Raw genomic sequence first — 25,741 nt, 5'->3', positions numbered from 1 at the left:
TTTTTTTTTTTCTATAAACAAAAAATCCTATTTTAGTCTTTAACAATTTATTAATAAACTAATAAAAAAAAATTAAACAATTTAGCAACTGATCCACCCCCCCCCCAAAAAAAAAAAAAAAAAAAAAAAAAAAAAAATCCTTAACTCCCAGGTTTGTGCACAATCTGATGTAGACAACTCAGACAGAGCCTTCAAATACCTGTTATCACTGCCAATAACTTATCATTGGAATTAAGTATTTCTGAGGTTTTTTTAAAATGTTTTATTTATTCTTGAGAGAGAAAGAGAGAGACAGAGCACGAGCAAGGGAGGGGCAGAGCAAGAGGGAGACACAGAATCTGAAACAGGCTTCAGGCTCTGAGCTGTCAGCACAGAGCCTGACGCAGGGCTCGAACTCATAAGCTGTGACATCATGACCTGAGCCAAAGTCAGATGCTCAACCAATTGAGTCACCCAGGGGCTAAATTAAGTGTTGGTAAATTAAAAGAAAGAAAAGGAAAAGAAACTGATGAGACACAGGAAATATGCCTCAAGCTATCCACCATGGAGTCAGATGATCAGATTACTTTTCAGGATGATAAACCGGAGAACAATTTTAGGTGCTATTATTCCTATAGTTTACATTAAAAAACTGTTTTTGAATTTTTAACTCTTATTATTTAAAACACATGACAACTCTTGAAATATACCTAAAGTTAATGGGTTACTTGTATGCTTTTTGCGATCATATGCTCTGCAGACAAGACAAGTTTGAAAAGCAAGGAATGGTAAGTAAAAGCCTGAACAAGAGCTTGTTAACCCTGAGAGTCAGCAGAACACAGATTCTGTATCAAAGCAGGTACTCCACTAAGTCAAGAACGGCTATCATTAGAGAATGTCATCACTGTGCATTACAGAAGTGACAAGCCTTCTTGACCAATCAGAGTAAGAGAAAATTAAATTACCTTGGTGAGAAAATTTCCCAAGAGTAAATCTGATCACTCACTATTTGCAAGATGTCGGGTTATGAACTACACAGTATTTTAGGTTCCCACAGAATAGCACAAACCTGGTGGCTTAAAACAACAGAAGTTTATGCTCTCACAGATCTGGGTTCTTGGGCGGGGAGGGGGGGGTCTGAGATGAAAGTGTAAGCAGAGCTGAGCTCCCTCCAAAGGCTCTAGGGGAGAATTTTTGTTTGCTTTTTTCAGTGTCTGGGGTTCCTGGCATTCCTTGGCTTGTAGACACATCACTCCCATCTCTGTCCCTGTCTTCACATGACCTTCTCTATGCGTCTTCCCTCTTCTGTTTCTTATAAGGATAGGTCATTGAATTTAGGACCCACCCAGATCATCCAGGATTATCTCGAGATCCTTAATTACATCTATGAAGACCTTGTCCAAAATAAGGTCACATTCACAGGTTGTAGGTGGACACCTTTTTTTTTTTTTTTGGTTAGGAGCTAGGGGACATGTACCATTCAACTCCTTACAAATGGGAAAGAGGATGGTACAAACTCAGAAGGGAATGTTTATGGTAGCTTGAAATTCTTTTTTTTAAATTTTTTAAAATATTTTTTAAAATTTATTTTGAGAGAAATAGAGCACATGAGCAGAGGAGGGACAGAGAGAGAGGGAGAGAGAGAATCCCAAGCAGGCTCTGAGAAGTCAGCGTGGAGCCCGACGCAGGGGTCAATCCCATGAACCATGAGATCATGACCTGCGCCAAAATCAAGAGTCAGATGCTCAGCTGACTGAGCCACCCAAGTGCCCCTTGAAATTCTTTCATTAAGGAGGTTCAAGATAAAACAGATTGTTAACCCTTATAAAATATTTATGTGTGTATATGTGTGTGTGTTTGTGTGTGTGCATGCACAGGCTACCTGAAGGCAACAAAAATTGACAGGAAGATCACTACCCACTTCATTATACGGTGATTTTAAACTTAAACTTGGATTTTACGTGCTCGGATAGATACTAGCTAATTGACTTTGGTTGTAACTAGGATTCCAAATAGCTAGTATTCCCTTACAATTGTATGCATGTGGTACATAATTTCTATATACACAGATTTGGTTTTAGTTTGGCGATGGGAAATGGGAATAATCTTTGGTAACAGGTGGGAAGAAACCCTACCTTGCTTGAGTCGTCCTCTTAAATGTTAACAAAATGGCCTCTCTAACCTGTTGATGTGGCCTGGCTTTCTTTCTGGGTCTCTATGGGCCTTATACCGAGTCATAAACAGGGAGAGGAACTCTTGAGCTCAGTAAAACACACCCAATCCCCTGTTGCTTTTGCTAGAAGAGTTAATCAATCAACCCTGCTTGATGTTCCTCATTCCCTAGAATCTTCAGGTAGAGAATCAAGAAATACATGTCTCTATTATCACCTAGGAGTCTTTTATTTGTATTTTCACTCCATCATTTGAAAATATAATTCATGACTGGAAGGCGCCATTCCAAATGCAAGATCTTAGTGTGACAGGTCCTTAAGCTGGGAGATCCAGGCCCCCCCTTCTCTGAAATTCAATGTGAAGCTTGGTGTGTTTCTGGGTTTTTCTGTGAAGCAGTCACTTTCTCAAAGAAATCCATCAACCCCAAAAGGTAAGAAGATCCAGAGCTCAGCTCAATGCTATGAGCCATTGGTTGGTTGTTGACTATTGGTGAATTATCTAGTTTCCGTGTGCAAAAGTAGTACCCACACAGGGGATGGAAACAATGGCAAAAATTCAATAAAAGGAAAAACCTTTGATTCACATATGACACACATGTCCCAGTGAAGGGAACAGTGGCTAGCCATCAATGCAAGTGATGGATCTTAGGCATGAGCCCACATCAACAGTTTTTGTGATAGCTGTTTAGTAGGGAATTCAAACCCTTGTCTCCATTTTGACACATCTCAGAAAGCGACTCCTCAGACCTTCCTGAAAGTCTCCTCCAAGAGAAGTGACTACTCCCTCAAATCTGTCCCTACAGTTTTCATATGACCTCCTACCACCTACCATTTTATCTGATTACATATCTTTCTCTCTCTTCCAGATTTTATCACCTACCAGGTCCCATTCAATTTTATATATAAGCATCTTTTAAAAGTATTTGTGGGGCACCTGGATGGCTCAGTCGATTAAGCATCTGACTCTTGATTTCAGCTCAGATCATCGTCTCACGGTTTATGAGTTCGAGCCCTGCATTGGGCTCTGTGCTGACAGTGCAGTCTGCTTGAGATTCCCTCCCTCTCTACCCCTCCCATTTGTGCTCTCTCTCAAAATAAATAAACCAAAAAATAAAAAATAAAAAAAAATTTGCTAACTGACTGTGTGAACAGATGAATAACATGGGTTGTCCCATTAGTTAAAACTACTTAGAACTATTCGTACCAGGAGGTTGAAAACCACAACCCAGTTCGCACCCCCCACACCCGTAGCTGGCCCTGCCCTCCTCCCACCAAGAGGTGTGGACCTGAGCCTACTAACGAGAGAAGCAAGCTATGCACAAACATGGTCCCATGTGTGTTCCCAGAGCACACTTTCCTTAAACAATCTCCAGAAGGAGACTCAGATGTCCTATAGCTGCAGGGTACCGCTCTTTTGAAAGTAGATCTTTACTTCTGAGGTAATCTTTTGCTCAAGAAACATCTGCGTGTCGTTCTGGGCCAATGGAATATCCATGTGGTGTGACAGAAGAAGCAGGCTATTATTCAACCCAGTTCCCGGGGTTGGGGCTGGCTGCTGAGCCTGGCCACGCAACAGAGAGTCAGCATCCTCATGGCACAGCTGCTTACTGTGCACGATCCTTTCCATGTTTATTATACAGGAGTGATCCTGATGCTTATAGAAAGGATGAGCGACCTAAACAAGGAACACAAACCCCCCAAACCGAAAAACTCAATCTTCCACTTGCTGAGGCCACAAAACCTGGGAGTCATTTTTGAGTCCTCTCTTTATCTAACATTCCACATCCAATCCATCCACAAATCATCCCAATAGACCCAGAATTGTATGACTTCTCGCAGTCTTGACCACTACTCCCCTTGCGGGAGATTCTGCCCGCCACCTGTTCCCTATAGTGAGGTATCCTCGTAATCAATTCCCATCTTCAGCCCATATGCCCTCACATTCTGTGGTCCAAAGAGCAGCCAGGTGATGTTTTCCAAGCAGACTTTGCCCCACCTCACACAGGGGAAAGAGTCTTCAAGATCTCCCAAGTGGCCTTCAAGGCTCTCATGGTCCACTTCCCTTTACCTCGCTGACCTTAGCCCCTTACCACCTTCCCCTCTGTCACTCCACTCCAGCCTCAGTGTTTTCCTGGATGTTTCTTGAAGTTCACATACTCTGAGTCAAGTGGAACTTCATTCTCTAACACAACAAGAGGTAAATCAAACAGCTGACTGTGGCTTTCTGATTGTGAGCCCTTGAGGCCGTGGACACTCAGAAGGACCACAGACCCAGGCTACACTGAGGCTAATGGAGGCCAGAGATAAAAAATCAAGTCTACAACTGTGGCCAGGCCTCTGCATATAAGTTTCCTTGATAGTGGACCCAACCTGGTTGAGCAAGTGAGCGACCAAGCCCAGAAGCGAGGGGCAGAGCCACCTCTAAAAGACCCAGGTGACCACAGGAATGAATTTTGACAGTCGTTCTGCTAGCCAGTTCCACAAGCTTCCTTATTCCATTTTCTAGCTTACACTCTCCCAAGAAGAATTTGTTGACGCCTACCACCCAGTTTGTTGACGGATTCTAGAATCAAACAGCTTGCACTTGGGGAAGTGACCAACATGGGGCTGGAAAGGCAGAGCCCACAGGCACATCCAAGTCAGCACAGGCAGGTCTTATGAATCCTATGTATTTACAATCCTTTGTCAATTATCTCTAAATGTGTGCCTGCTTCTCATTTAAACACAATGTAATCCCGGGACAGACTATCATAAGAATACAGTTGAATGTATGATCTCATTGGTCCTTTGTAGTTGTTTTTTTTTTTTAAGATGTGAATTTAATAAGATGTAAAAGCATAAACAAATTGTTTACCATTCTAACTACAAGACAGTCAGTCCTATCCATCCTATAAGCGAGCAGTCCTTACAGCAAGCATTCGATACCACAGTGAGCTTCTCTCCTCATTCTCCTGACTCACTTGAACTGAAATTAAATGCTAACCCTACCCATTTTATTTGGTGGGGAGGTGGAGAGAGAGAGAGACAGATCTCTATTCTAGTGGGGAACATTCACAATAAATTTAAAATTAGCATATCAAGGAAATTACACAGTGCCCTGACAGCATCTAAATACCACATTTCAAGTAGGATGCTACAGGCTGGATGCCTTCCCTTGACAGAACAAAATAAATTACCTTGGGGACATCAGGTTTCCAAAATAATTATGCTGATCTGAGCCAAAGCCTTCCTTCATGCCGGAGTCACCACATGACTCAATTTATACCGGAGGAAGCGTCTTTCACAGAGGACTTAGGACTTCCCAAAAGAATTTTGCCTCTGGTTTTGCTATTGTATTCTCTCGAAGTTGGGAAAAACTCAAGTCCGTGTACTGGATTGTTCAGAGAAAGTAAGTCTACAAGGGTGGATTTGTACAATTAGAAAATGCTTGCATGGGGATCCACAGTGTGAGTAGGTGGACATTTGGTCCACATGGCTGCTCTCCCTGACATATGGTGATCATCTACTGTAGGAGGATTAAAAAAAAAAAAAAAACAAAACATAAACAGAATTCTGCTGTAGCAATATACCTCCAGTTGGTTGAAGTTTCTATCAAGATTGTTTCCAGTCAGGAGTGATACGCCAAGCTTTGGGGGAGAAAGGCAGCAATAGAGATGTTTTGTACGAAAGGAAATACCAACTGCAACCCACCATGTTTCACTGATGGGGGAAATCTGTTCATCATTTTGACCAACAAGATTCTAATAGGAATCTGAATTTGGAAAAAATGTAGCCTACCCTGTGGTTTCTATACCGTGATAAAGAACTGCCTCGTAAGAAAGTCAGCTCATGGAGAAATGTTGTCAACTTACTTTTCGAACCCACCTCAGAAGGAGTCTCTAGGTTGTGGCTACGAACGTCAACTGGTTCCTTGAGTACGTCACGCATGTACCTATGTTGTTTATACCTTTGACAAACCAAACCTATAAGGACTCCCATCTTTGTCCCTTGCTGCTTTAAACCAACAGACTAACCACACAAGCTCATATTCTTAATGGACACAGCTACATAATTACTCCATTGATGCCTGAACAGTAACTCACTTTGCATTTAGTCAGAACAAAGAAAGAAAACGAGATTTCACTTAGCCCCATTCACGATGTGTCTTCGCTTGTCAATAGTGCTCTAGCCCAGCTCTCCTTTGGCCACGGCCCAACATAGCCTGCCTTCCTGCCTGATGCCATTTGTTTCCAATGTGTATCACAGGCTTCAGAGGATTCTTTTTAAGGCGGACTTTTAGTTGCGAGTTTGGAAAAACAAAAACAATGCCTGCCAGCAATGGGATATTTGAAAATTTGTTGTTCAGCAAGACAGATTTGGTGATTACAAAATCAGCACCTACACGGACACACCCATATATATATGTGTGTGTGTGTGTGTGTATATATGTGTATATATATCTGTATATATGTATATATATGTGTATATCTGTATATATATGTGTATATATATCTGTATATATGTGTATATATGTGTATATATATCTGTACATATGTGTATGTATACATGTATATATATCTGTATATATATGTATATATGTGTATATATATGTGTATATATGTATATATATGTGTATATCTGTATATATATATGTGTGTATATATGTGTGTATACACACACACACACACACACATTTTGTCTGTTCTTATTTAACAGAGCGGTGTGCAAGTCTCGAGTCAAGAGACAGAAGGAAAGAGACCATCTTAGACAGGTTCTACACTCGATGCAGAGCCCAGTTCAGGGCTCAATCCCATGACCCTGGGATCATGACCTGAGCAGAAATCAAGAGCTGGATGCTTAAGTGACTGAGCCACCCAGGCGCCCCTACAATGACACATATTTTAAGAGCAACTCAGCATTGTTTCTAGAAACACGTTTTATAAACACATGACACTTGTGTCTTTTTATTTTAAAAAACTCTTGTTCTCAAAAAGAGGCTTTGAATAGAGGTTTTCCCTCTTAGAAAATTACTGTTGTGTGGTTTTGGAGGGGGAAAAACGGTAAAGAAGCTGCTAAGATTAAGTACACATGAGAAGAGGAAATTGATAGTATCTTTGTTAGAGTTACTGAGGATTAAAGTAAGATAATCCATGTCAAGCAGTTAGAATGGTGCCTACCAGTGACTGCACAATACAAGTTGCTATCATTATTCCTGTCAACATGTGGAAAAGAAGCTCATTTTATTAATTTTTTAAATGTTTATTTATTTTTGGGAGAGAGAGACAGAGAAGGGAAAGGACAGAGAGAGGGAGACAGAGGATCCAAAGTGGCTTGGCACTGACAGCAGAGAGCCCAATGTAGGGCTCGAACTCATAAACTGTGAGATCGTGGTCTTAGCCAAAGTCAGCGGCTTAACTGAGTGAGCCACCCAGGCGACCCGTTCATTTTATTTTCCTATTAAAACTTAGTCAACAGACTGTTTTCTAAGCACAACGGTTGCCTCTCAATACAGAGGGAAGGTAGTTCAATAGTTTTATGTCTGTGCTCTGTTTTCTGACATATTTTTGTTTCTTGTCATTTTTCCTATTGATCCGATGAACTATCTGACATGCGTTACTTAAAAAGAAGAAACTAAATAAATACTGGCATTGTTAAACATGACCATGAATTACAGGCTAAACGTCTGACACAAGCCTTCCACAAGGAAAGCAATATCCTTCTCAGTTTGGTTCTCCCTGGCCAGTTGTTCCTGAGAGCTGATCGTCGGGTTTGGAGAATCGAATCTTGAGAAAGTCTGAAATGTGGCTCTTTCCAGGACTCTACGTTGTTATTTGGTAGTAGTCCAGATAGGTGTTAGTGATAGGGAAACCTCACACTCTTGGCTAGATAAGCACCCAAACATCCAGTCGCTTCATAAAATGTCTCCGAACCTCGTTGCCTTGAAAGGCTCCTGACAAATGAATGACATTTCTGGAACGTGCTGTTATCACTCAAAGCGGCACATCTCTCAGGATCTTTTAGGATTTGATGTCAGGAACTGGAAAAGGTTATGGGAGATAAAATTAAATGCACATCGAAGAAGGAAAAGAGAAGCGAACTTTTCAGAAAGTGTGTTTGCTATGTGCCCGATTCCTGCAGGCATAGGTAGCCTCAATTAGAGAACGACAGATTCGCTCCTAAAACACAAGGCTGCCTGGGCCTCCTCCGAGTGACCCACTGACCTCAGGCTGTTCCAGAAACGTCCTGCTTTTTTAAATGCATCACGTTTCCTATTTTAAACAACGCAACAGATACCTGTGTTTCAGTTTTTACAGCAGGGCACGCTAATAACAGCAATGATGCTATTTCTTCCATGAAACGCAATGAAATGTTAGCTGCTTGCAGGAACAACTCTTGCAACCCGTTACTACCAATTAATTTCACAATGATACACCAGAGACCTGGGGCCTGGGAAAGTGGTTTCATGGAAGAGGAAGACCACCCAGTATTAGCTGCACGAAGAGATGGATAGTGAGGTCCAAAACCAAATTTAACCAAACAACTGCTCTTCTTAAACCAAAGGTGGGTGTCCATACTGATGTGCTAAGACACCTGGGTACCATTTAGGGGTCACCACCTCTGAGAGCACCACAGCCACAAAGGGGGGACAGGGGCTGCACTGCCAAGGCTTGTCACCAATGAGGCCGCTCAGACGCACGCAAGGGAGGCCGCGTTCCCTGCCTGAGCACGTCCAGCCCGTATTTATTCCCTTATCCTAGAAGAGGGCCGTAAAAACCCTAAGACTCTGGACTCCAGTCCTGGTACCTCGATATGGATGCTAAGTAGCCCAGTGGGTCAGCCAAAGACAATGTAGTGGCACATCTTAATTTCTTTTGAAATCTGCTACCTTCTGGTCCCCAGTTGCACTGACATCTGAGGCTCACAACTGTAGCAACCTCTGTGACTTCACTAAAATAACAGCCTAAAGGACGAAAATCCCCATGCTATTAGCCAGCCACTTATGAGGGAGAATACGAGAAAATTGTATTCTTTCATCAATAATCACTTAAATAAGGCCACTTAGAGCGAACACCTAAAAGGGGGCATTTATACAAAATAAAGAGTTCACTGGGGCACCCGGGGTGGCTCAGATGGTTAAGTGTCTGACTTCCACTCAGGTCACAATCTCATGGTTCATGGGATCGAGCCCCGTGAAGAGATCTGCACTGACAGTGTAGAGCCTGTAGGGGTTGTCTCTCCCTCTCTCGTTCTCTGTCCCTCCCCCACACACTCATGCTCTCTCAAAATAAATTAAACAAAATTTTTTTTAAACTTCAAAATAAGAGTTCACTAGATATTTGTTGAGTAAACGAACGACACCAGGAACTAATCAACTGACGAAAAAACAGATGAGTTGGTAAATGGTAGTAAATCTTTGTACATCTGGATCAGAATGAAGTTTTTCAGTTTTTACAAAAAACTGTAAGCCCTGTGAGGACAGAAGTGGTGTCATAATGTTTTCTGTCGAGTTATCCACATAATTTCCCCCCCAAAAGGCTACACTCGAATGGAAATTCAGTAAATATTTACTAACTGAATCAAATTATATAAACTATACAAATCTGGTTTTACGGCTTTAACTATCCACACAATAACTCTGTAAAAGTAGATCTTCCCCTTTTAAAAAGTCACTTTGAAAGGTAAAGACCACCAAAACCAAAAGCTTAGCCTGAAAAAAAATCATGCACATTTCCTGGGGAAAATATGTGGCTTTACCTCCAGTTACTGAGATTTTTCTAGAAATGTTACTTTTGCAGCCCCACCTGGCATTTCCCCTTGGCTTAGGCTCTTAGCTAGACAAATGAGCATGTGCGAGGATAGTACATCTTATTCTGGAAATAAAAAGTGTTCCCCAATGATAGAAGAGGGTAATCATGGAAAGCTTAAGGAGGCAAATACCGCTTCGGCGGACAGCCTCCCCCTGTCCCAGCGATTCCGAGCTTTTATGCTCTTCACACTGTAATGAATTAGGAAGTTGCTAAGAAGGGAAACTGGCAAAATTTATGACTGCAGTTTCCGCCACCCATTTGCAGTGTCCTGAGTATCTATCATTTTTAAGTACAAACGCTCAAGCGGGGAGATATTAGGGAGAAATCCCCTCCGTGGCACATACCTCAATTAAAAGCATTTATAACCCAAATAATGTCTGGACCTGCTTCAGGACTTCAAGTCAATTTACAGGTGGAGGCCTGTCTTACGAAGAGACAGCCTGGGCTAGTCCACTAGAAACTAAGGACGGCTCAGCAATGTGAACATTAGGGCCGTCCTCGATTTTCTATTTGTTAAAGAGAAAATCTTTCTGACCAAGTTGGGTGGAAAAGACATGCCAAACGTCTCCCTTTCCAATAAAGGAGAAAAAGAGGCTTCAATGGAGCAGAAAGCTAGAAGAATCTTCTGGTTTAAAAAGGTTGCTGCCATATGAAGTGGGACTTTGGGGTCAGCTAGGAAAACCCTGAGAGTGGCAGAGACCACAGTTACGGAAACTTCCCGTGGCAGGGGTGCCTGGATGGCTCAGTCAGTTAAGCGACTGACTTGGGCTCAGGTCATGATCTCACAGTTTGTGAGTTCAAGCCCCGCATTGGGCTCTATGCTGACAGCTTGGAGCCTGGAGCCTCGTTTGGATTCTGTGTCTCCTCCTTTCTCTGCCCCTCCCATGATCGTGCTCTGACTCTAAATAATAAATAAATGTTAAAAAAAAAAAAAAAAAAAAAAAACTTCCCATGGCAGACAAGGGAGGAGTGAACTTTTCTCCATCGTGCATGCGGAGGTGCTGGGAATTGAGTAGAGCACATGTGTGTTTCATTGTGAAATGCGGTAAATGACAGAGCGATTTTTCTCAGGGAAAAAAAAATGTTGGGGACATACAGGTGAGTCCCTTCGCATCATGTTCAAAATGTACAGCCAAATGTTTCATCTTTAATAAATGGAACACCTTCCTCCTCTGTACAGCCAATCTGACATGTTCTTAGAGGTTTTAGGTTACTAAGGCTCCATGTTCTTTCCACCGTGCCCAATGGCATGCAGTTTTGGCAAATGCCTCCATCATTTAAGACAAGGAACTATGAGACAAAACACATTCCTATCTACCAGAGGGAATACTTTTCATCAGCAAAACTTACAGGGCAGCACAGGATGCTTACAAGTTGCTTGACAAAAAGCCAAAAAGAACCAAGAGAACATCCTAGGTCATATCTGACAATGGAGATCAGGATTGTTCAAATTCCTCTTTGGAGCCCACAATCTTAGAGATTATTTTGAGATATAAATATATTGTTAAAAAGACAAATAACAAGCCTGAAATGGAGTCATTTGCACCCGCACAAGAGTCAACCACGATTTAACTACAGTTTCAACCTAACCCACGAATGTGACCTTTTATGAGTCAATCTGAAATTTCCTGACCAGCGAAGTAACCTGCATGATAAAAATCCTGCCAGTTCCCTTCCCCCTAAAAAAAAAGATGTCGTGACCTGCAAGAACCCTTCCTTTTCTTTTGCTGGTAACTTCCTCCCCCTCCTTTCTTCCTATAAAAACCTCCTACTTAGTCCAAATCCTGGAAGCATCTCTCTGCTCGCCAGATGGGACACAGTCCAGTTCATGAATCCTTTAATAAAGCCAATCAGACCTTCAAACTTACTCCATTCAGTTTGGTTTTTTTAACCATATAGATAAATTACAAACACAATGAGGCCCTGTTCCAAACCCATTTGTGCAGTTGGGTGCTAAGGGGTGGGGAGGCAAAGTTAAAAGGAAAGGAAGATTTTCTGAGAAGCAAATCCATGAGGACAGAATCAGGTGCACCACACAGGGGTACCCTTGCCTTCCGGCAGCCAGTTCCGTGTCTCGTGTTTTTGTTAAGGGAAGACCGGGGGAGGGCTAAGAGACAAAGAGTTCCTCAAAAGGCTGTGTCCTGCTACCCCGCGATCAAGACACCTACAAGGTAGACTTGGGCTCCACCACGAGGCTGGGAGCTCACGGACACGAGTACAGTGGCCACTCGCGCTTCCTGATAGTGGATCGTTTCACGGGATGTGCACCCAATGTGACCAGGCACCACTGTCGAACTGCCAAAAGGCTAGCTCAAGTTCACTCGCTTCCCTTGTGCTCAACCAAGGGGGGGGGGGGGGTGAAATTATGTACGCCATCTTTGCTCTTCCAACAGATTAGCGATGAGAGAAGAGTATTATCAAGGGCCAGAGGAGATGAACAGGTAATTCCAACTGATAAAAAGAGCTGCTCTTGTGCGGTCTGTTCTAATCACAACCCTGTCCCCGGTTCCTCCACTCACTGCTTCCTGGTCTGGGCTATTTTCCCTTATTTTTGCAGCAACACTCCCCTGACACTCAGGAGTGAGGAAAGGGGTCTCCCGGGCTTCCTCTACTGGAGGAAAGAAGACAAAACTACCTCAGAGAGCGCTGACAATGGGGCCGGGCACCCTTTCTGCTCACGTATTCAACACTTTCATAGACACAATGAAAAAAATTCCTGGAAGCCTAATACCTTATGTTTCGGCTTCGTACCGAAGAACTTTATTTTTTGTTTTTGTGTGGTTTTTTTTTTTTTTTAAGCTAAAATGTTATTGAAAACAATCTTCTCCACTAGCTGCTTCGGAACGATATACTGTATTATGAAGCTCTGTACATTTTAAATGTTTCTGAGATCTTGACAAGACAAAGTAAGTTCCCCACTTTTTTTTTTCCCCCTTCAATCTTGAAACCGAACCGTTTTCTTCCTTTTCAAGGCTCCTCTGCCTCAAGGTCAGGCTGCCGGGTGGACGGATGGACGGAAGGAGTGGCGTAAAAAGGGCCTTGGAAACAAGCGTGGAAAACACAGACACAGGCCACCCGCGGGGCTGACGGTGGCAATGAGTTAGCGGAGGCTCTGGCTTCTGGTTGTGCGGTACTGCTGGGGTGGCCAAATCGGGCCACGCAAACCCCAACGGCAGGAAGGAGGGCTGTACAATGCGGGTCCCCTTGAATCATGCTACTAAAAAAAAAAAAAAAAAGGTGCAACGAGAAAGAAGTCCCTGTGCATTCTTAGTCACAAGTGTGAGCCGAAGAACCCACACGATTCCTCCCTTTGGTATTAAATTACAGTTTAAAAAAGCTTTTTAGAAACAAAGCAAATACATGGGAGGACTGGAAATGTGAACCGTCCCAGGTTGTGGTCCACTGAAACAAGTCTCATCCCTAGTCATAAATAAATAATCTCTTTCCTGGTCTGACTTCCACGCCAGGATCAATATCTCTTTAACATCTTACTTATTTTATTACTGCTTTTGGTTTTCTGGGACTGATTGAAAGTTGCTCAGAGGAAATCTTTGGTTTTGCTTAAGTGTCCATGACATTTAATCATGACTTTGCTTGCAGTTTAATTCCAACCAGTCAATCAGTTAATCCACTTCAATTGATTCTGGGCTCTCAGTTATTGGCTTGCACTCATTGGGCATCCGCTGGTGCCGGCTCAGCTGCGTGGCCTGCGTGAAGCTCCGTTCACACCTCTCGCACCTGGTGGAGGCAAGAGAGAAAATTGAGACCGGGGAGCGGGGGCCTGCAGGGTGATGGGCTTCTTCTCATCCTGCCTAATGAGAACAGACACTCCAAAGTGGCTTCAGATTTTACCGGCTCAAGAGGTTTAATTGGTGGCTCCTTCCAAGGCCTGGATGCCCAGGACGGGACAAAGCCCGTCTGATGCAGAACAGAGGGATCTGTCAATAGGCAGGGGGAAGGTGATTTCTCCAGAGAGCCCTGTCCTGCTGCAGCTCTGATCACTGTCAGTTCAAATAGATAAAGAACAAAAAGAGATTTTTAGGAGTGAGCCATCAAAGCAGCAGCTTGTCTGCAGTTTTCTGCTCCGTAACCCCAAAGAGAAATTGATGACAAATAGAATTTCACCTGCTGCTAATTTAAAATCGGGGATTCTACTCCCCTCGGCGTAGCGGCCAAAAATCCCGTGTCACCTCCGAACATGGGGTGTGGAGGAAGCACTACATTAGTCCGCGGCGACCGCAGGGGGTGGGTGTGGGTGGTTGTTTCTGTGCAGAAGCATCACAGTGCGAGCAAACTCAGGGCGAGAAGAATGTTTGCGGGTGGGATGGGAGACAGAAAAATTCAGGATCGACCCGTGTTTGTGTGGCTCAAGAGGCTCAGCCCTCTAGAAGGTACAGTAGAAAGAAGGTAACTGTGGGCCATAGTGAGGAGTCAGTGTGTCTGATGAGGAGCAAAGTGGCATCCTGCTCCAAGAGTATCTCCTGGCTTTAATGTTAAAAAATAAAATAAAATAGTTTTAAAAGTAGATTGTAACCTAGAGACCCTGAGCTCAACCCACCTCCTATGCAACACACTTACTACCTTGATGGCCACTCAATCTATATAAACCTATCTCACGCACGCGCGCACACACACACACACACACACACACACACACACACACACACACCTCCAATGGTGGTCTCTAGTTTCTCTGTGGCGGTTGCTATTCCTGGCTGGGGTCTATGACTATACACACACGCAAACTCTAGCAGCAAGCTGGGCATAGACAGTGATTTCCTGTCACCACTCTGCATGCACGGGCTGCCTGGAGCACTGGCTGAGCACCCATTAGGGCACAGCGGCTACCACAGCCATCCCCTCAATGTCTTCTTCTCAATCATTTGAAGGAAAGGCTGTTCAGAAGAGCCGCAGACAACTGTCCCTCCTTCTCTTTCTAAATTCTTTAATGCTTATTTTTGAGAGAGACAGAGGGACAGAGTGCGAGCAGGGGAGGGGCAGAGAGAGAGGGAGGCACAGAATCCCAAGCAGGCTCCAGGCGCTGAGCTGTCAGCACAGAGCCTGAAGTCGGGCTTGAACCCACGAACCGTGAGATCATGACCTTGGCAGAAGTGGGACGCTCAACTGACTGAGCCACCCAGGCACCCTGACTGTTGTCCCTCTCAACTAATGTAGTCACTGGTCTCAGGTCCCTGCATGACTGGATCGTGGCAAAGCTCTCAAGACAAAGCCCTCACTGCTCCATCATACGCCATGTGCCCCATTATCTGGGGGACAGTCCTCTCTTCTTTTTATTAGTACATTATATACAAAGTAACTAGCCACAGAGATAATTACCATAAATAAATAAATAAATAAATAAATAAATAGAACATATCCATCCACTTTGGGGATTCTTGTATATTTTTTAATGCTGGGAGCCTGGGACTTGACCATCACGCTTGGATTTTTCAGGGCTCCCGTTCCATCTGAACGTGTCAGAGTGAAGAAGTTGTGTTTCTTTGATTGTCTTCCGGGGAATATTTTTAGCAGCCCGTTCCACTGTTAAAAACTGCACTGTGATCTTGACAAATGTATAATGTCAGCTTTAATGTATCAGACCTATCAGCTCAATGAAAATAACTCAGAAGTATTGATCAGCTAATGATTTTTGGTGTATTCATTAGCGTCCATGGTTAGCTCATCCTCTCTACGGGGCTCCCGAAGGGCTGGTGACATGTTATCGCACTGCTGATCGTTTATTAGAGAACCGATCAGTTACTGGATCAGCGTGTCAGAATATACTACCTTTCACGGCTGACCAACTTTCAAATTATTATATTCCTTTAAAAAAAAAATTCTGAAGCTTCAGAATCCATTTCAAAGCAAACTGTTTGAAAATTACAAGGAAAGACCGTGTACCTGGGTCACACTTCTGCACCTCTAACCTTGTGTATGAGAAGATAAAGAATTCACAAGTGAGAAGGTTAGTACTTCATATAAGGCACAAGTGTACATCTATGCGTAATAATTAACTATCCAGGCTGGACGGAAACATTAAGAGAATTACATTACTCTCAAGCGTGTGCCTAACTGGCCTCCTAGATACTTACTCTCTCGAAATAACTTGTTGTAAAAGAAAATCTAAGTCTGTCTATAGGACTCCCAAGATCCTCACTGAGAAATCATCTTGGGGCACCTGGGTGCCTTAGTCGGTTGAGCATCTGACTCTTGATTTCGGCTTAGGTCATGATGCCAGGGTTGTGAGATTGAGCCCTAAGTCAGGCTCTGTGCTAAGCATAAAGCCTGCTTGAGATTCTCTCTCTCTCCCCGTCCCCCTTCCCAGCTTGCACATACTCTCTCTCTAAAATAAAATAAAGAAAAATGAAATACAATACAATAAGAGTAAAAGAAAACAAAGTAAAATAAAACAAAATAAAATAAAATAAATCATCTCTACTGCCATCTGCTCCAAGTGTGAATGAAAATACATGCAGATATGTGTATCGGTGTGGGTTGGTTCCTTACCAAATGAGGAAATGAAGACAATCAGATACAAAAATAAACTTTTAAATAAGCAATGAGCCTCCATTTTACATTCATCACCTTTAATTTTAGAAAAAATCCATTCACAAGTTACTTTCATAGTTTAATGAAACTCATCAGAAGGACTCCCTGTAAATACCTGGGTTCTGGCAAGTCAAAGCCAGACTTCATGCGTGTCGGCATGTAATTAACCCTGAACTATATCACAGATGGGAGACCGGGTACGTCTAACCCTGGACTTCATCGAGCGCAGCAGAAAAAGTAGCAAAGCACGATGGGGGTAATGAGCTGGGAGCAAAGAAATGCTCTTGCCCACACGTCTTCCTCACTATGCTGATGTCACAGCCACGAAAGGAACACTGCGCAAACGATGATGTGGAAAGTCATCCAAATATTCCAGCACAGGGAAACCCCCAATTTTCTATGAATATGGGTATCTTAGCTATATTTGATTTCCTTTTAGATCGGAAATCATTCTTTACTTAATCTGATAGGTGACTGGATTACAGGTACAGGGAGCCTCACCATGACCACCCGACACTGACAGAGGCCAAAATGAGGTCAAGTTCTGTTACAAAGAATGGAAGCTCCAAGAAGCTCTCTTTCGTGCCTCTACAGACTGTCACCAAACGCTTGTTGGATTGGACCGAACTGCACGGGGCTTGTACATACGATGTGCTCAATGCATATTTACTGATGTGCTCTTTTTATTTGCTCTGCTGCATGAATCTCGTTGAAATATTAGATGATCTTTGGAATATCCTTTTTTTTTTTTTTTTTAATGTATATACTGAGCCAATCTGTCTTTCCTTGAGGCAAAAACGTACGGATGAGTATTTTCCCCCTGCTTCTAACAGACATGAACAGAAGAACCTTTCCTGTGGGAAGTTTTGGTCTTCCCAGACTCCAAAGCTGGGCATCAAGCAGTTCACATGGGGTCCTCCAGGCAGAGCTAAGCAGCCCCGCCCCCCTAAAATCTTCAGAGATTATGGTTAATGTTTAGTAATAGAGAAGGAAAAAGGAGTCCTTACTATAAAGAAGTTTCAGATGCCAATTCACTTCCTTCCTTCTTTCCTCTTTTCACTAAAGAGCTTGGCAAATGCTGTTAAATGAAATGATGTCTTGCTTTTGCTCCTTACTGTCCATGACTTCCAGTGTCACCGTACAAACTGAAAGCCAAGACCTTCCTCATGCTCCTTTGATAGGTATTTTTTTCCTATGGGCTCTTTTACTCTACAAGTTCTAAGTAGATACCCAAGTTGGCTGCCAACAGGCCCACGATCTACCTGCAGCTTGAGGGGTGGAGTATTTCAGTGGGCTCTCAGCCAATCAGATTTCAAGGCAAATCCTACACTGAGACTCTGATCTCTTAACGCCGTTATCTTCTCCAGCCTTCTTTGGGCAACAATAATCTTGATCTGCCTAAACCCACATCCCAGCAGATTTCAGAACTTGGAAAGGGCTCTCCCCTGTCATGGCAGGCTCCTGAAAATTCTGTGAAAGCCTCCGGGGCCCTGGGCGGGTGGGACAATTTGGAGACTGAGCCACTGGAGGCATCTAGGTGCAACTTGCTCAAGGCATACAGTTTAGGATTCTGCAGCTTTACGAGGTTCTTTTCCTTCTTTGTAACGTTGTTTAAGCCAATACCCATTAGGTGAAGTAGTAAAATTAACTGTTGAGGTGAAATCCGTTTTTATTGACTAATCTGCAACAAAGGTTTTTTTGAATGTTTGTTTTATGAGCTTGTAAAAGAGTATCTTCATAATATTTACAAATGTCCGTGGGATGGATATCTGTGAGCAATGGTGAGAAGCTTCCCAAAACTCCCTTGGGATAGTTCAATCCAGAACGATCTGATTGTATACACTGAAGGATTTAGTTTTCCATTTCCTGGAAGATGTTTAAGTCTTGCACTATTAAAAACAGCATACACTCAGTTCTCCCCTGGGAATATATATTTGATAAACTAAAACACACACACACACACACACACACACACACACACACACACACACACAAACTACCCAACCGTACATATAGCATGTAGCCATCATCCCAATAAGAGTAAAGGCACTAATGAACTAAAGAGTAAATGAACTAAAACACACACACAGAATCTAATCCAACCAATTCTCATGCTTTTCTTAATTCGCTTTCCAGATGGAATTACGTGATGGTCACAAAAACACACTCTTGGAAAGGTAAATGATACAATTATTAAAGCCCCTCAAATATTAACCTGATGAATTCAAAGTAAGTTAAAATGGCAACGCTATTGGAAACATGACAAAAACAGGATGTTAGAGAAAAAAAAAATTGAGTTGGAGTCAACGAGGTTACACGTAAGTAACACCTTAACATTAATAGAAATCTATTTCGCATTTTGACCCTGAAACCTCTTCAATTAATTACTAAAATCTATTTACACAGCAACAAGATAAAAATCAATCTGATTCCTGGCACCGTGTCTGTCCGGCTGCCCTCTCTCATGTAAGGGGCCGGAAGGATCGTCAATCGTACGTCTTTGCTTTTGCAAAGCTCTCTTGCTCAAAGGCCCTGGAAATGTGCTGCCGTCATCTTCCACATCCAGGGCAGTGATGAAGCCAGAACGTGTTAACCCTCTGAGGGGTCAGGACTGAGGGCAAGGAAAGAGTACACCAAACTCTAGAACCTGTGCTAACCACCGGCCCTGAGGGGAGATTAGAAGAAAAGAGGTCCATTTGGGCGATCACAGCCCTAGAGGGTCCAGCTTGGCCGGGGCAATGCAGGTTTGACTTCAGATCTCTTCCCATCCCCCTTAGCCAGACGCTTTTGCACAGTCAACGAGCTACACCTGTGTACACAGACAACAATTAAAACTATGTTTACTACCCATATATATCATAAATTAAACCAGGATGAAAACGAGTTAAGGATGATGAATAAAGGTAACTAGTTCATGGGAGGTAAGCAACAACGACCATCTTTGATGCGTCCTCCCTCCGATGGCAGACACCAAGGCAGGCAGGACCCGGGCCAGCAGGACGGTGCCACCCTGAGACAAGCTCGGCCTCGGGTTGAGCACCATGGCAATGACATCCCATGCCAATAGGTCCAAATGGAAAAGTATGGGTAATGAGAGCCTACAAGACTCCTTGGCTGAGACTGAGCAAGATTCATCTCTTATTGCCTCAATTATTTCCCTTCTGGCTTGAGCTTGTCCTTAAAATGAATAGGCTGTACGTCTAAGTCCTTTTAATCCTCCTTCTTAACCACCGAAAGCCAGTACGGCAAATGAGTAGAGACAGAGAGGGATGAACAGCAGAGTTCATCACAAAGACAGGAGAAGTTGCTTAGAGACAACTGACCAGACCAAGTCCAATGTGCTAGTCCACACTCCCAAGCCTTTCCACCTACTTGGGCTGCCAGAAATACCTCTTTCCTTTGTCTATCTGGAAAACTCCTATTCATCCTTCAAGATGTATCTTCAACATCATCTCTCCCAGACAGCACTGACTCCTCCATTTCTGTGCTATCCTGGGGCACTATATATATATATATATATATATATATAATTTTCCTGCCCTTCACTTTTGCAGTCTCTACCCTATGGTATCATACTTGTTTATGAACTGGGCTTCCCCCATAAATTATGTGGTCTTCAAAGACCGGGAAGTGGAGATGCATTCACCTTTGTATCTTCCGCGACTAGGTGGGTGCCTAGTACAAAAGAAGACGTTCAGTAGGTATGTGCTGAATGAATGAATACGTACATGGACAAATGAACGACTGAACGAGTGAGTGAACCAACAGGTCACCTCGCATGATTCAGATGTCCACTGTTTTCATGACTGTGCCGTACCTAGAAACAGTCTTTCACTCAGATGCTCTTACCTTGCCAAAGCCCTCGGAATTCATTCTCACCTCTTCCCACATTGCCTGAATCCTCAAGAATTCAGACATGCCCAGTATGTGGTTCTGTTCTGTTTTGTTTCACCAATATCGTAATTCTACGATCCAAAGAACACACTGGAAAGGCCACAGGTTGGCCACTGTCACGGAGTCAAACCACTTTAACAGATGGGGAAGAGGAGGAAATAGTTCACCAGAATCCTAAAATGTTCAAGTTCCCCAAGAGATCACTATTTAAATGTCCTAAACTGGGGTCACCTCACCCACGGTCATAAACTTGCTGGTGGCCAAAAGAGGACACTGTAGGGGCTCTCTGCTTAAATTCTAGAAGCACAGACCCTCAGGAACTAGAATCTTTTTTTTTTAATGTTTATTTTTGAGAGAAAGAGAGACAGAGTGTGAGCAGGGGAGGGGCAGAGAGAGAGAGAGAGAGAGAAAGACACAGAATCTGAAAAGGCTCCAGGCTCTGGGCTATCAGCACAGAGCCAGACGCAGGGCTCAAACCCACGAACCGCGTGATCATGGCCTGAGATGAAGTCGGACGCTCAACCCACTGAGCCACCCAGGCTCCCCTAGGAACTAGAATCTTAAAATGACCTACTCCTTCTCCCTTATTTTACTGATGAGGAAACAGACCCAGAAAAGATCATCTTGCGTCCGTGGCCGCACAGCCTGAGCCAGGATCAGGGTATAGGCTTCCAGACATCGTTCTTTTAATGCCAACCACCAAACAAGGAAGTCCTCTCGGAGCCTGGATGCTCACCTTGCAAAACCTTCTCCACCCGCTGGCTGAGCTGAGTGGCACCGTGCCAGCTGGTCTGCTGGCTCTTGGAAAAGGCTAGGAGGAAAGGGGTGGGTGAAGGGTCAGGCTCTACTCACTTGAAGGGCTTTTCTCCAGTGTGGGTTCGGATGTGGTTGTTGAGGGTGGTGGCCCCGGCGAAGGCACGACCGCAGTAGCCGCACTTGAAGGGCCGGTCACTGGAGTGAGTGACCACGTGGTTCCTCAGCTCTGATGGTTGTGAAAAGGACTGCGAGCAGTGACCACACTGGTAAGGTCTGAAACAAATAAAGAGGCTGCCTGGTCATCACTGTCTGGGTCAAGTCGGCGAAAATCAGCGTCACGAGGCAAGGGCCTTAACTTTCCACTGACATTTTCTCTGTTTTTAAAACCGCACCCAAGGCTTTGGCGGCTGGGTCCCCAAGACCGTGCCTGTGGCCCTGGGAACACAATTCACGGAGCTTCTGAGACACATCAGTATTCCCAAACGAATATTCCTTGCGGGTATCAACCATCCCGTTTCAAGAACCCTCGCTTTCTTGTCTTTTATCCCCACCCGAGGCAAATATTAGGGCGCTCTGGGGAGCACAGAGGGTAGGGGCGTGATTAAGCAGGAATGTTACCAGAGAAGATACGGAATTGTCTCTCATGATTCCGTGACTTTTAACTTTTCAAAGTGCTTTACGAACAATTACGTAGTTTAATCTTTACAATAGTCCTCAGGGGCAGGGAAAGCAGCTGTTACTATCTCTGTGGGTTCAGAAAACTGAGGACCAACTGTCCTCAGGGGAAATAAACTCTCGATGCCAAGGTCACCGCAGGGTGTTAGGACTTTATTCTGAGGTAAATATGCAGAGAAGTGGGCAAGCTGCTTGTGTGTTTCAATAAATACGCAACTGCCTTGGGGTCTACAACGTAGACATTTGATAGTGTGTCAACACCGGTGGGTACCCCAATTTGTCTGTGACAAAAGTCCTGACTGGTCCTCTTTACACCCACACACCCCACACACATACACTAATATTTATCCATTGTGGGTCATCTTCTTAAACTTTAGCTCTCCAGTTTAATCCGTGGCAAGCAACGATTTAGAGCAGCACAGAAATGACGGGATGTCCCTGTGTCTGCAGAGGGAGGACGGTGATGGGAAAGCCAATGGAAGGAAGTTGTGACAAATACCTGATAATTAGCGAGATTATCAGAGAACATTCTTTCCAGTTCACGAGAAGTAAATCGATTTGGGGTTTTCATAAAAGACATTAGACTTCTGTCTGCTCTCCCAGAGTTCTGCTGCTTACTTAAGCAGAGTCCGGTGAGTGACAGAAACCCTGGGGAGTTCTCCCCACTCACAAAACTAGTTCTCATCCTTCTCTGATGGAACTCTAATTTATCAAAATTTTTGTGAGGAAAATTAATAATCTGTCATGAGCGATACTAACAGCACTCACGAAGCCCTGCTTTGTGTCCCAGACGTTTCTGGCTGCATTTAGAAAGCCAGTGGCAAAAGCAGATTTAATTGCTCTAGCTTTCACAAATGTGTAGGCTCCAAAGACCAGAAACCAAAACGAAGGACGAGGAGACAATGGCGAGCGAGCATGTAAAACAATTCAATTAAGTGCAAAATAAAGTGTACCCTCTCATTTGTCAAGTGAAGTGCTTAATTGTGGCTACTTGCCTCACTGAACACAAATACTATTATTTTACCAGGCTTCAGCACGCTGAGCACTGATTGTAGAATTTTTTAGCTTGATTAATAGTCCAGGATTGGTCAATAACTCAATACTATACAATTTTAATTACTTACATTTAGAAATCTATTTAACTGCTCTCAAACAAGTTTAAAAAAATACATATAAGCGTCCTTGGTAAAGGAGTTTATCAATCTTGATAAATTGCACGTGCACTTTATTACAATTATTAAATATTGCTTTGAAAGCCATTAACATGATATGTAAATGCAAACGTCTGCCTGCCAAGTCTGTTCTTTATAGTAACCGTTAACCTTAAAGTGTTCCTCAAGAAATCATTCTCTCAGGAGTGAACTTTTTAAACTATTGAAGATTATAAACAAAATAATTTATTAATATATGCTATATCCACTGACAATTGATTTTTCTAACAGTGAAGGGACCATTAACAGTTATTAGCCTCTGGTTATCTATTTTTAATAGCTATCACAATAAACAATAAGCCACTAAATAAAGCCAATTAATCTTTTCTTTTCTTTTTTTTTCTAACTCTGCTGTCAAAAGTTGGGGTGATTTGTTTCCCACAGTCAAGAGTCAACCCATCCTTTTTATGTTAATAGTCACAGTCGCGAAGATTTACACACCGAAGAGCGGAAATGACCACGGGGAGGCTTATCCTGAAGTCTATCATCAAGGTAATACCAAGGAAAGACAAAGAGAATCCTAACACATCCATTTTGCCCAATACTACGGCCTGAGAGGCATTTGCTAGGTGTCCAGGGACCTAAGGCACAACTTTAAAAACTTCGTGGAATTTCGCTTGACTTCATGGAAGGGGCTGCACGACAAGGAAGAGCAGCAGCGGGGAGTCCTGCTTCAGCCCCTAGCCTGAGTCAGCTGTGAGACTTTGGTAAGTCCACTTCCTCATGGTTTCCCATCTCCCCGCTAAGAGGGACGTAGTGATTTACCTGCTCTCTAGCATCCCACCATGCTCTGGTCCTGCTTCCAGACAATCAACCAACATGTGCAGCCTGAGAATCTGTCCCAAGACACAGCCCCCCAAGGCGTAGCGTCAACAACATGACCTCCATCTTGTATTGTGTGCACCAGCCAGTTCCCTGCACGGAGAGCCTTCCTTGGTTTTGTGACTATACGTACTAATTAGAAGGCGACCCGTTTAATCTCATTTGGTAAACAGTTGAGAAGTCAGGGCAACAAGAAAATCCAGGACCAAGATGGAGAACCAAACCTTAACTTGAACTGATCTCAAGAAACAAAGCAATATCCCTTCATTCTTAGATATCCTGAAGAGTAAGATTTTATACCCCACGCTTACCTCTGCAGGTAAGTCACCTCTGCAGAAGCTGACTTTATGTAGCGTTCAGAACTAAAATGTGAACTCGACTTGCCACTATAATAACAGATTGTCTCTCTCAGCCTAGAAATTTACAGGAAGTTAGCCTTCAGAAAGTCTGAGAGTTACATAGCAAGTAGACAAGATTCCTTCTTTTCCTGGATTTTCACTATTTCCCACAAAAAAAGTATGAATGAAAGGAAAAGATTCAAAAGTGATTTTAACATTGACTGCATCAAAGGGTTTCACCTAAGGATGTAGGCATACATTCAAAACGGAAAGAAATCTCCAAGTCCAAGGGCAGGCCTTCGAAAACACGACCACCACTATGGAATCTTCTTTGGAACAACTGGCCAGAGGAATTAAGGCTCACAGTTTACAACGGAAGTGATTTGAGGGCACAGGATTTATTGCCGTTACTCTGCTTTTTATTCTGATAACTAACATTCTCGTAAACATGTCAAAGTGCGGCCAAAAGGTTAGGCTTCCTGTCCTAAACCTGCAGATCCAATCGATTTCAACTCCAAAGTTCTTTCTCCCTATGATGGGTCCTACTGGCAGGAGCATGGAAGGACTGACATCATCAGGCACCACATTTAGCTCTCCTCTTCCCAGGATCTTAGGTGACTCAACAGCTAAATGTGAATATACTTTCTAAGAAAGCTCCCCCCACATCATCAGGCACAGACACCATTTCGTTATTCTGAAAATATACGCAACAAGCATTCCTCACAAAGTGATGACATTTCACAACCAGAAGAAGTTTATGGCTTTTTTTTTTTTTTTAACTACTGGAGACATCTAGCACTGTTGTCCGATCGTGGAAATGTTATCTACACTGTCCAACATGGGAGCCATGAGCCACCTGGAGCTGTTCAGCTCCTGAAATGTGATTAGGGTGAGTGAGAACTAGACACACTATTTTACCCCATTTTGATTACTTCAAACTTCAATAGTCTCGTGAGTTTCAACGTAGAAACAGCAAAGCCTCATGAAAAACCAGACTATGGTGCACCATACGCAGTAACAAAATAACTAAAAACCAGGGGCACCTGGGTGGCTCAGTAGTTGACCATGTGACTTCAGCTCAGGTCATGATCTCCCAGTTCTAGAGTCTGAGCCCCACATCAGGCTTGCTGCTGTCATCCTGTCAGCACAGAGTCCGCTTCCAATCCTCCTTCCTCCCGGCTCCGCCCCTCCCCTACTGTGCTCTCCCAAAAATAAACAAATATTAACAACAAAAAAAAAAAGTAACTAAAAGCCAGACAAAGCCTGGGTCAAGTTAGTTAGCATCTACCGAGGCTGGTACACATTTAAACAGAAAGCAAGCAAAAAGACAAATTTTGTACATCCCCTGGCATTCTCTGTAACTGGCAGCAACTACACCAAAGATTACCCCAGTAAAATGTGCAATTCATTTACTTTGGGTCTGTAATCGGTTTTGTGTACACAAAGAAAAAGGATGAAGCACTTAACAAAATTAAGTGTGGTTTGGTTTAAAATATTAATCCTTTGATTTTTTCTTTCATGGCATGAAAGCCTCCAGGACAAAACTCACTCAGCTGGGG

At 43.3% G+C, this 25,741-nt stretch overlaps 1 protein-coding gene across 1 annotated transcript in view; it reads right to left on the bottom strand.

Moving 5' to 3' along the window:
• Positions 1-12,665: 12,665 nt before the first annotated feature.
• The window catches only part of PRDM6 (PR/SET domain 6), a 107,570-nt gene continuing 94,494 nt past the window's right edge, over positions 12,666-25,741 (bottom strand). The window contains exons 8-9 of the mRNA XM_040444336.1: positions 21,233-21,409; positions 12,666-13,675 (exon numbers count right to left, since the gene is read on the bottom strand). Coding sequence (XP_040300270.1) covers positions 13,561-13,675; positions 21,233-21,409 — 292 coding nt within the window. The 3' untranslated portion in view covers positions 12,666-13,560. The remainder of the gene's footprint in view (positions 13,676-21,232; positions 21,410-25,741) is intronic.

This window comes from Herpailurus yagouaroundi, unplaced genomic scaffold (genome assembly GCF_014898765.1).
Source record: "Herpailurus yagouaroundi ecotype Mexico unplaced genomic scaffold, PumYag 192, whole genome shotgun sequence".
NCBI classification, from domain to species: domain Eukaryota; kingdom Metazoa; phylum Chordata; class Mammalia; order Carnivora; family Felidae; genus Herpailurus; species Herpailurus yagouaroundi.
The sequence above is the reverse complement of the archived record's forward strand: the minus strand, read 5'-3'. Positions and strand labels throughout refer to the sequence as shown.